Source organism: Anarrhichthys ocellatus, unplaced genomic scaffold (assembly GCF_004355925.1).
Source record: "Anarrhichthys ocellatus isolate YVR2014 unplaced genomic scaffold, GSC_Weel_1.0 scaffold4, whole genome shotgun sequence".
In the NCBI taxonomy this organism is placed as follows: Eukaryota; Metazoa; Chordata; class Actinopteri; order Perciformes; family Anarhichadidae; genus Anarrhichthys; species Anarrhichthys ocellatus.
In genome coordinates this window covers 8,585,731-8,598,087 of record NW_022280034.1, presented here as the reverse complement: position 1 = coordinate 8,598,087, position 12,357 = coordinate 8,585,731, and the positions used below count along the sequence as shown (strand labels likewise).

The window sequence follows — 12,357 nt, the reverse complement described above, 5'->3', positions numbered from 1 at the left end:
TGTGTGTGTGTGTGTTGGTCTATTAACATATTCCTTGAACACATTATTCATCCTTCATGCATAACGGGCATAAGATTTCAACCCAAACAGAGGAAAACAACAGCCAAGAACAATTTTTCAATCAAGTCATAAATACTCTTGCGCCACTGCAGCTATGACATTTGCACTTTTTCTTGTGGCAGAGAAAAGACAAAGCAAACCACATTTAAACCCAAAGCCTTATCATCTGTGGCATATCCATGATTATTGTGCTTATTAACATTGCAGACTTAGTTATAAATCATTTTGCCCTGGTGCAGTTCTCTCCTAACAGGAGTGTGTTAACAGCCAGAGCCTCAGTGTGAAAGATAAACTATCAAAGGCCTGAGAAGTTCACTGCATCGCCGTCTTGAAATCTACGTTTTCATAACCTTAACGGCCCATTTGAGTCCTGGAGTGCTTCTGTAATGCATTTGACGACTACAGTCTTGTGAAGTTTGTGTATAGTCATTCTCTCACCTGCTGCAGCTTAACTCCAATGAAACGTAGCATCTCCCTGCAAACGCTGAATTCTTCTTTGACACCACGCATCACGGTTGGCCACACATTTTTCTTGCTGGGTTGCCATATCCTCTGATTAACAACCACCTCCCAGACCTCCTCTGAGATGCGTCCTGACGGCAGCGTCTTGACAATCGCTCTGGTTCCCGTACACACCGACTTGGTCACCTTATGGAGAGAAGAAAAGTGTTTCAGCACTAGCGAGGGTGATAAAAGCAAACTAATTTATATAAAAGAAATAAACACATTCAAGATACCAACAGAAAAGGAATCTTGCATGGAAATACCTTTTGATTATTCTTGAAGAAGCGTCTGACCAGGACAGTGGAACGCTCTTTACGGTTCCTGATAAAGTCTGCGTTATCCGAGAGACCCTCTCCATCTCCTTCGTCACTGCTGCTGCCCCCGCTGCAGTTCCTGGTCGCAGCTGAGGGCGACCTCCTGTCGTTCCTCAGGGTTGTCCTCATGGTTTCCAAAGATGCTCTTCTCGGAAATAGTTTTTCCAGGGAGCATTTCTTAACCCTGGGCCTTCTGTTGAGCCTCTCTAAACTGGAGTAGCTGTCTTTGACACGGTGCTGGCGAATTTGTCCATTCTGGTGATGCTGGCGGTGTTTGGGAAAGGGGGAGCCAGAGGGAGACGACAGCAGAGAGCCCGGCTCACTCGATGGACTGCACTGAGATGAGAGGCAGGGTGATGTCTAGAAGCAGAAAACATGGTTAATGGCGTTTCTGTACAGCTGAACTAGCAGTGCCTCGAATACACAGTGTGGCGGCTAAATGTGTACAGATTGCAGATGTCATGGACGAGCGACGTCCTTCTTTATTACCTTGTGGAAAGCCAGCATTGACACAGGAAGGCTGCTGCGACGGATGTGTCTCCGGTTGGGCTGAGGGAGGCTCGGACTGTGAGCGGGGCTGGAGCCGGGGCTCGAACTGGATCTGGGACTGTGGCAGCAGTAGATGTTTGGACTCATGTTAAGGCTAGTCAGGGTGCAGGAGCATTGGTTGCTGCCAGTTCTGTTTCTGCCTGCATCCACGCCCTCTCCAGGGGTGTCCAGCTGGCACTGAGATCCCTCTGAACTTTTCCCAGGTATCTGAGTAACAGCGTGAGATATTCCTACAATTTTCTTGCCAGCCGACGGCTCTGGATAACATTTCTCTTCGCTACTCAAGAGTTTGGAGCTGTAATCCAAACACTCGTATTCCTCGTCCAAAATTGTCCCTTTCCCACTGTCACGCGACAGCTTCCTATAAAAGAGCAGGGACGGGCTGCTCCGCTGTTTTGACGACCACAATTGGTCAGAGTACCGCCATACTTCCTGGCTGTCGCTTGCGTGTCTGGCTTCTCTGCTGGTTCTGCTCCCGGTGGATGGAGGTGAAGCACGCTGAGCCAGGACGACGGCCCCGACCGGAGACTGATTTTCTTCAGTAGCCATCGCGTTTCCCTGGAGCGGCCTGCTTTGTCCTTTGTTAAAGCTGCAGCTCTGAAAAATAAGCAACACGTTGCTGTTGATGCCAGTTAAGCAGGAGAAATCAAACGGCATTTAGAAGTCCTTTTAATCAACTAAAATTGGGAACATTAGTCCCAATCTGTGATGCAGATTCCTTAATTCCTTGTATGTGAGAAACGACATCTTCTATCTCAATTAGTGGCTCCATAGAGCAGCAAGAGGAAATGGAATTTGCAGAGGAAATTCAATTTGCTGACTTCAAAACCCATAGATTGTGTAAGATGACCACATTGTCATGTTTATAACTCAGATGGTCTCGATGACTAATGACAGTGAGTTTCCCCTGAATGGAGCTCGGGGAGGTTCAAGCACATTTCTCTGCTGCAGCTTCACCTTTCGATTGATTGACTCACACACTACCATCATCGGTGTACTTTCTGTATTTTAGTTGAGTTCAAACTACTCACTTATTATAATGAGAGAGATCCACTTCAGGTCATGTTACACAACAGTCTCAGGTCCTGCCATCATGGTCAGAGGCCCGTGGTCGGGCATCCAGCTTCCAGTGACCTCTTGAGTGACTAAGACAACATGTCCATACAGAGTGCGCTCTGTGTGTGTGTGTGTTGTCGAGACAGAAGCTTGTGCAGCTGTACAAACCGCCAGATAGAGAACCCACGGACGTGACCCTGGAGGAAAGAGGAATTTCCTTGATAGTACGGTTCACGGTCACAGCTTACAAGGCGTGTGCGCCTGTGTGTGCGCTAACTCTGATTGGTCCGGACATGCATCTGGGGTATAGTTATCCACTTGCAGGCCCTGAGAGAGAAGAAACAAGAGAGGAAAACAGAGAGAACACAGACACACCAGTTATTATCTATTGACCTGGTTTTCACAACTAATTTCCACAATTCCCAAGCATATTCAAAGAGTATTGTGTGAGAGATATGGTAAAAAAGAAACTGAAACACACATGAGAAACACATTTTACTAACTTTCAAAGATTCAAGATTTCTCTTCGGTCCTTGTGTGCTCTCTTCATTCGCCACATCAGCTTTCTTATCTAGAACTATTCAACTAAATCAACGCACAGAGCGGGAGCCATTGTGACCGACCCAAGTGAAACAACAAATACTGAATTTCAGTGGGAAGGGAATAATGCGGGACGGAACAACTCATTTTACACCCATAAAGAAATACCAACTTTCTGGGGCAATAAGAATACAACTATAAACAGTACTATTATCTCCATTTCCTGAGATGATGTATGAGGAATAGTACATGTTATGGGGTTGTTATAATTGAAAAAGGTATAATATGGAACAATTTCCAATGTATAGGCCGATACAAAAACAATCCCTCTCAATCATCATGACTAGAAGTGTGTGGCGGTGTCTGTATCTGCCCTCTGCCTGTATTTGCTCTTTTCTTATTATTTTGCTGTGTTCTGGCCCGTTCTCATTCCCAAGAGAAACATTGCGGCTTTGTCCCGCCTTTTCCCGCAACGAGGCTCACAGACTGCACAGGCAGGCCACAGCAGGATGAAGCGTGCCTCGGGGCTATATTCATCCAAAACTGGGCACCTTCCATCATCAGTCAATTTATTCTTCCGATTCACAAATTTGTTCTCACAGTCGTCCCTCTCTTCATTCCCCACTAGCTCCCTCAGCCAACGCTGCGCTCCCTTTTTCTAAAAATTGGATCCCGTATTTAGAGATCCTACAGTTATCTAAAATCATCACAAACATTTTGTAGATAATTAGACTGTGCTGGATTGATGCAATGCAACCAGTATCTTTAAATGACAGTTTCAACACCAGCTCTCCATGATGTGATGTCAATGTAAAATAACTTCAGAATAGGGGAACCCTGGTAGTTTAGGGGTTCAAGTGCTAACCATAAACTTAAGTGTCCCAGACTTACATCTGACCTGGAACTTTTTGTTGCATATCATTCCAAACTAACATCAAAGAACTAGCGGTGATGAAGGCTGACTGTTGCGTCGCCTCATGTCGCCTGCGTCTTGGCCAAAAAGTTGCACCCGAACACACCACAAAGACTACAGCCAACTAACGCGCACATTCTGCGCTTGCATGAGAAGGGAAAAAAGTCCCCATGACAGCAGGTATTACATTTCTCTTCTCGTGCACTGATTGGCTAAAGCTGAACAGCCAATCAGAGTGATTGCTCTCACAAACGGACTCCGCCACCGACTCTGAATCAGCCAAAAAGCCACCGAAAAAGGGCAGATTATTGTCAACAGTGCTGGACACACCGCAAAAACTAAGGCAACGGATGCTCACCGATGGCCTGTCAGGGCCTTTATTAAATACCTCAATATCTAACAATCCAAAATATAGAACAATCCAGCACACTGGTCGACTAGTTATGCACCCAGCTAGCATTAAATCCATTCATAACAGACACACTCAGCCACAACATGCACGCATACTAATCGTGCGGTTCTGGTATCGTCAATGGCGGCCAGTGATGTATGAATCCAAAAGACTAGTGCCCGAAACCTCATAATTAGAGCGACCTCAGCCCTTAATACCCCGCCCAAATGCGTGGGTCAGAGTAGGAATGTGGGACCGACCCAAAAAGGGAGGAGCCAGCTACACTTTTAGTACATGTGTGTGGGAGAGGAAGGAAAATACAAATAGGGAGGAAAGGGCTCAACTCATTGATCCTTGGTAAATCAAGCAGTCAAGGCATTCTCAGCCAAAAGTAGTCAGCGTGCCGTTTTGTATTATCATGTGCAACACACTGAACATGTCTGAGGAGATCAGACCCCTGATGGAACAGAAGCGGAGTGTGAATGGTAGTAAAAGAACCGAGGATGACAGATACAAGCTGAACTCCAAGGTTTTTCAGTTTCTGACCGCACCCAGGAGGGAAGAAGACCCAGGTGGACTCCACTTTTGAAAAAAGAAAAGAAAGGAAATTGCGAAAATGTATATTGACAAGGCACAATCCTTTTAGGAGAATGTTCTTTGGACAGATGAGTCAAAACTGGAGGTTTTTTGGCAAGTCACAGCGCTATGTGCACAGACGTATAAAATAAAGCTTTCAAAGAAAAGAACACCATTCCTACAGTGAAACTTGGAGGAGGCTTGGTTATGTTTCGGGGGCCGCTTTGCTGCGCCTGGCACAGGGTGCCTTTGAATCCGTGCAGGGCACGAGGCCCAGCGTCAGAAAGCTCTGTCCCAGTCGCAAGACATGGGTCCTGCAAAAAGATAACAACCCAAAATACACAGCTAAAGGAACCTAAGAGTGGATGTGAACAAAACAGTGGACTATTCTAGTCCTGATCTGAATCCTGTCAAACATCTATGTAAAGAGCTGACATTTGCATCCATCAAAACTGATACAGCTGGAACAGTTTTTTACCGGTTCACTTTTGTCAGTTTCAAGTTATTTTATTTTCCGTCGAGGGGAACCAACGAATTTGAGCACGTCTGTATCATCACAGTGTCTATGTTGGATGTCTGCATCCTCTTTTCAAGGCTCTGTGCTACATCCACACAGACAGAAAGGGATGAAACAGACAAGTGCTTCATTCATGAGCTCGCAGTGACATCTCTCCTTCATATAGGTCTTCCTCTAGCTTGCTGCTAAGCTGTAGCCTTTTGAAGACAATGATGGGACGTTTTGAGATGCCACTGCTAGATTAATGCTCGTTTTTTTTTCCACTGCAGAACATTGTTCCACAGATCTTCAAGGGCATTTTGAGTCAACTGAATCCAGCGCTACACTACAGGACCTGAACTGATAACTAGGTATCATTATTGTTATACTGGAGGGAGTTGCAGAGAGCGTTTTAAAAGTGTTAGCCACTCCTGCAATAATGAATAAGAGACACGCCAAGATTCAGAATTTCCCAGAAGCCAATAAACATCTAGTATTAACAGAATTTTGGAGGCCAGAGAAGGTCTTTACATGAAGTTTTATTCAAAATGGGCTTTAATAATCAACTAAATATATACAAATTACCTCATTGTGCATGGAAAACATGCAACACTTCTAAAAGTAGGTTGCTAATTCTTTCACCAGATCCTGATTTCCCATTGAAAATGTAAAAATTTAAATTAATATCACCCATCACAATTTACACAACAGCACCGCAAAGTAAGGCTCGTGGAATTGCTTCTACCTTTAATAACCTGATGATCTGTCTTACATGGCAATAAAAAATAATTCATTGTCCCTTCATGGTATTAATAATGTTTTTCTTATTTAAGGAAATACAATTAATATCACAACATAACCCAAACATAAAAAAAAAACAAAGTATACCAGCCCAAATAATTTGGCTAACTACAATCTTCAAGGTTAGTGTTGGATTTCAACTGCACAATATAAGCTGACCTCTGACTGAAACTGTGGGAGCAGCGTGCCTGGAGCTACACTGCTGATGAAAAGGACACACCTAAGTGTTCTCACAACACCTCAGACAAAACAGGGACATTTTAACCTCCATTGTTGAACGATTGAGGGACAAATCTACACTTTGGCTGAGCTAAACAACATCAATGAGGTTTTCAGAAGGCTTTATCAGCAAGTTATAAGCAATCATGTCATTTTTTTGAGCACTCTGATCTTCATTAGCGTAACTGCCCACCCCGACCCATGACACGAAGAATCTCACCTGCACGTGTCGCAGTCAAACAGGACCAACCGGATATAGCAAAAGTTGGCAAAGCATATGTTTAGCCACTACACTTGTTGTCATTCCTGCCAGATATGAAACACTAACCTTTTGGCTTCAAATCATAATTTCTTTCAACCACTGTTCTCTTATATTTTAAATAAGAATATATATAACTAATACAATAATAATACATATTTGTGTGTACCTGTGTGTAAATGCATATTCTCCCAATTGCCTGGAAGTAGTTATAAAAGAGAGATTAGAAACCGTGGCACAGATAAGTCAGCACTACTACAAATGGGGAGGAGAAACGAGAAACCAAAGCAGCTAAACTAAATGTGCCGACAAGATGCAATTAAAAAAAAACATGGGAAACAACTGTGTTCGACTTGGGGAACCATCTGCGCTCAACATCCACTGCTTCAGGTCATGTTGTGGCTGCACAGATGTTGGGTGTCACATTAAGGCTGATGTCACTTGAGGACACACGCTGACACACTCCACATGTTGAGGGGTGAACCTGTCCAATTACGGGTCAGGAGGGCGAGACGAACATAACAATTTTACAACTCCAGGCAAGACGTTGCATACTGTAGCTTTAAATCCTGAAGCCATGTGCCGAGGGGCATGATAGACAGCTGTGCTTGCCATCAAAATAATTCAGCAACACTCTGAAATTAGCAACAGGAAAAGCTTTTCCACACTGTGGTTACTTGAAATAGAAGCATGTGGACTTAAAGTAAGGTTGAGTTTGATTTTAGATGTGTTACAGCTGTTTACTTAGTCTGTATGATCCTAACTGTATCTCATTTATACTGTATATATATATATATTACAGATATGACAAATTAGATGGCAAAAAGAAAGACAACAAAGGCACCCCCACCATAAGAAACGTGCTGTGTGATTATTTCAAAAGGTGAAATTGACAAACACACACCAGAGAGTAATTAAAAAGAATGATTCCATCCCTGCAGTTAGTTCAAAACAGCCGCGCACACATGCTCAACACAGATCAAAGTATTGTTATCAGCTGAACTTTGACCCTGGCCGGGAAAGCAATTGGCTCTCTCAGGCTAAATCTCAGCCTTGGGCCAAAATTGCAGACACCCACCCCCCCCCCCCCCCCCCCCCCACACACACACACACACACACAGGAAACCAGGGCACACAGTGCACTGACCAAGAAAACCCTTGATTACTTCTACTTCACATGTATTGTATACAGTACTGTCCAGCACATGGCACTCATGATAGGCTTCTTTTCCTACATATATATATGTATATATATATATATATATATATACATATACACACACATACATATATATGTTATTAATAGCTATAATTTGCAAATTGGCAATACTTACATGAATGTAGGCAATAAGCCTTGTAAAAAGTCTTCCTTAAATCTAATGCTCCAGGTTTTCCAGGTGAATTCCTGCTCACTGTCCTGTTGTCAACTGAGTGAGACAGAGCGGGAGAGTGAAAGAGAGAGTGAGTGAGTGAGTGAGAGAGAGAGAGAGACAGAGAGAGAGAGAGCGGGAGAGAGAAAGAGAGGGAGAGACAGGGAGACAGAGGGAGAGAGACAAAGACGGTCACTGACATAAGGGATGGGCCTTCCAGTCCGTCTGAAGTTCAGTAGCCAATCAGAATGTGACGTTGATGTTTGTGGACAGAAATGTTTCACCTTGACAGGCATCTGACCGACAGTGACGGTGCAAAACAAAAGACTGCAGTGAGACACACAGCTATTTTATATCGAGAAATATTTGTGAATGGTCTCTCCAAAATTAGATACCATCTATGATGGTATAAATACACCATTCTTTTCAATGAGTGGGGATTATTCCTCAGCATTATAGCAATAGTTTAACATTTTAGGAAATGCACTTACTGGTTTTGTTGGTGGGAGTAAAAGCCTTTACACACCGCCTTCTTTCGTGCAATCACTTCGCACATCAATATATATTTCAAACTGTTTTGTCATCGTTCTTCCACCAAGAAAGATTAATATGTATGTGTTACCCATGAAGCAATGGATACTTAAACTATAGCACACGGGCTCTTGGTTGCTTATGTAGACTAACCCAGAAAGGCTGGATTATCTGAACTTTCTTTATTTCTTTAGAAAATGGCAACATTTTGAGCACGGGCTTGTATATTGCTTTAAAGACTTTGCGTACTTCAATAGAAGCCAATGAAAACTGTGCTCTCGGCTGCACCACTGGAGAAGCACTGATGGAATGAGGACGGACAGCTGTCGGCTCATCGTGCTTTAAAAAGAGAACTGCTCGGTGTACTACCAACATATTCCGAGCTGCAATAAAGTGTAACACATGTTGATGAAAGGGAAAGAGGATGATCTCAGCACCTCTGACAGCACTGAAGAAAAAAACATATACAGTAATCAGAATCAGATGGTTAACAACCAAATATTATTGTTTTGTATTTGCGGGTGTGTGTCAGTTGTTCCCTCCTTTATCTCAAACGGGTATTTCCAAACTGCCATACATGAATTACAAAATGATGTTCAGTATAAATGTTTTGGAGATTAAACCGTGTAATACTCATTTTACATGCATGTTACAGTAGTTCAATGTGGTGCAGTGTCACATCAGTGATGTCTCAAGTTTTACTGGTGAGGTTTTCGGTACATTTTAAGAGCATCTTACAGGCATGAAGTCAAATGATCAATGACTGAATTAAAAATGATAACGAATGTGTTTTATAACCTTTGCTCCATGGTGAAAGGCCGGTGCACTGACACTTCCTGGCTTCACAAGCAGGAAAATATAACAACAATAAACTAAAATGAGACAAGTGGGAAAAAAAATGAATACATAATGTGATGTCCATGTCGCTGTATTTTGATAAATGGAAGTATACAAGTTCACCACAGTTTGTTTTGGTGTTGAGACATCCAAACACTTACTGAAATGATGAATTTAAACTCAAATTGTGTTTATAATAACCTTTTGTCTCCTGAGTAGTCAATCAAAATGAGTAACAATTTGTTTTAATGAGTCTGTGTCTCAGGACCACAACCTAAATCATTGTGTGTCCCCTCAACAGGAGGCCTTCATGCTCACATAAAAGCCTTTTTCTAATGTTCATTCATGGGGGATTATTACGCAACTCATCCAAATAATGACTCACGGCCTGGTATTTGATTCGGTCCAACTTCACACGGTAAAGCCGAGGTGGAAAACAGCACCATGAATTACTGGCAGTAACTTTTACGTTTCATATTTAATAATATTTCGAGGCTTACTTTGATGCTACACAGTCGGTGAATAAGGGACGTAAGAGAGAGAGTAAATGATCTAAAAGTGTAAAGTAAGAGCTGTATTTCAAACTGAGCTGAAATGCCTCTTATCCTCCTAAGCCTCCAAAATACTCCAGTAAATACTTCACGCTAGGATTCAGCATTGGATCTTTAGCATTCCGCCAGCATAATGAGCAGGTCAGGGAGAGAAGGAATCCCCTTTTCTGTTGTGCAGGGGCCACGGGAAAAAAAAAAAAAGACATGCCATGTGAGTACAATAGAGTGACGCTCCAACTGGTGTCACCCAAGTGCAAAGAAACAGTCGCGCAGTAAAAACACAGATTATCTTTTCAGTCACGAATGCTTTGAGATGCCAAAAAGGAGACTATTAACCGTCAAGAAAGCGCCAAAAATGACCTAATTTAAATTCCACTTATAATCTAAGTAAGAAGTGAGAAGTGAGTAAAGTAACAAGATAAAATCACATGTTGGAGAATGTAATGCAACACTTTGCATTGCTATCAGTCCTAATCTTCCCAAAACCACCGGATTGGCTATTAGAAAAAATCCAGTATATACCCCTAAAATATTATTGACAAGTATTCCCTGGAATATTAAAGCCACAGTGAGTGGCACCATAACATAACATAACAAGCCACAGTGCACAGTGGTGGCTTATTAAGAGCACTGAATATGCTCAAGAACATTAAACTAGGCTGCATAAAGTAAGGATTCTCAGTGTTGGAAACCACACACTCTTCATGCAAAGGACCCCCCCCCCTTACTTTAGCACAGGGGGTCAGAGAAGAAAAGACGCATCATATGACTACAATAGAATCACATTCCTTAAACTGACCGCAGTTGAAAAGAAACTGACAAACGTTACCGTGCAGTGCGACGACCCAGATAGAAAGAGAGAGATCAGTGCAGCTGGGAAGAAAGGAAAAAATGGTGTGCTTTAGAATATGAGGGGGAAATCCTCTATTTCATGTGAATCTTTCGAATAGCAACACACTGTAGGAAAGTTGTATCTTAATTTGAATGTTTGTGTTGTGGGTAGCAGGGTTATGATCTGGCTTTTCTGATAATTATACATTTTTACAACGGGTACATCTGAATCCTGACCTAATTGAAGCAATTTCAAGTACTCCAAACAGCCCCAAACCCAGTGGATCAATCCCAGCCAGCTTTGGGCAGAGAACCACAGCTCAAGTGGGTGACAACTGATGGAAAACTGCTCTCCATCCTCTGGTCTGTTTATTCCAGCAAAGAAAACTGAATCGAATCTTTACTTTATCCAAAAACAGATAAACAGGATGGCATCCCCTTACTAGAAGAATATGCATTACCCTACATTTGGGAGTATTACTACATTTTTGAGTCACATGCCAGTTTCTGGTGGGTCCCCCCACATAACAAGAGTGCTGGTTATGTTTCTATTAGTCACATATTGGGTTTCTTAATCCCCTTTCACACATGCACTGCAACCCTGAACTTATCTCGACATTATCCGGAGGAGCGGGATGAGAACGCGAATGCCCAGATCAGTTAGACGGGACATTTAACAGACTTTACCCTGCCGGCTCCCTACTACAAAGTCAGAGCGATGTCCGATTGAGCAAATATGTGAATAGAGCGCTCATTGTCCGGAGAATTCACAGTGAGTGATTGGATGATATATTTCCTAGTGACTGGCGTGAAACTGGAAGAATACAAACATCCGAGGGTGAAGAAAGGGGGTCATTTCCGCAAAGACTGCAACGAAAATGTCTAACTGGACAGACGTCATGATTCGGAGCCGCTGTCGGTAAGAGCCAACGCCGAAATTGTCAAAATCAAGCAACGGCAAGAGGCTCTGTTGTTTATGACCACATTGTGAACCGGCGAGGTGACCGTGGTGTTCTTGCGTCATGTCCCGCCTATCGAATTGCCAGATTCTTGCAAGTACACATCTCTACCTCCCAGGCGCCACTCCTTGTCCAAACCAAACAACATATTTCCATCAGGTGAGAACGGCCCAGAAACACAAACTCCTCTTGTGTGCTACATGTGTGAAAAGGGAAACTCAGGACAATATCCGGACCCGATTCTCCAGACACTGTCCGTAGTTCATATGCGAACTTGGCTTTCGTTAATAAAGGAAAGATAGTTGATTAAGACAATACTGATGGCACAGGAATCAAACAGACAGAAAAGGAAACGACAATAAAGTAAAAAGGATGGAACATCAACCTGCAATCCGCTGCAGGTATACCTTTGATTTCCAACACGGTGTCCCTCTCAGTAACGCAGTGAGAGGCTGCTTATAGTGCTGCAAACAGAACAGACCTTTCATGCGAGGGACCTGGAGAACATATGGCTTCGATTAGAGGGCAGGGCAGTGAGAGAGAGAGAGAGACGCCAGCGGAAAGTGCACAGAAACAGAGAGAGAGGGGAGGGGGGGGGGG

At 43.1% G+C, this 12,357-nt stretch overlaps 1 protein-coding gene across 4 annotated transcripts in view; it reads right to left on the bottom strand.

Moving 5' to 3' along the window:
* Positions 1–12,357, bottom strand: part of plce1 (phospholipase C, epsilon 1) — a 72,087-nt gene that overhangs the window by 58,132 nt on the left and 1,598 nt on the right. For 2 of the 4 annotated variants that reach the window (XM_031843004.1, XM_031843007.1), the window contains exons 1-5: positions 8,013–8,135; positions 2,459–2,810; positions 1,368–2,024; positions 828–1,238; positions 499–708 (exon numbers count right to left, since the gene is read on the bottom strand). In XM_031843004.1, coding sequence (XP_031698864.1) covers positions 499–708; positions 828–1,238; positions 1,368–1,976 — 1,230 coding nt within the window. In that variant the 5' untranslated portion in view covers positions 1,977–2,024; positions 2,459–2,810; positions 8,013–8,135. Of the gene's footprint in view, positions 1–498; positions 709–827; positions 1,239–1,367; positions 2,025–2,458; positions 2,811–8,012; positions 8,136–12,357 lie in introns of those variants that run through there. The other 2 variants (XM_031843006.1, XM_031843005.1) reach the window with 1 other exon arrangement.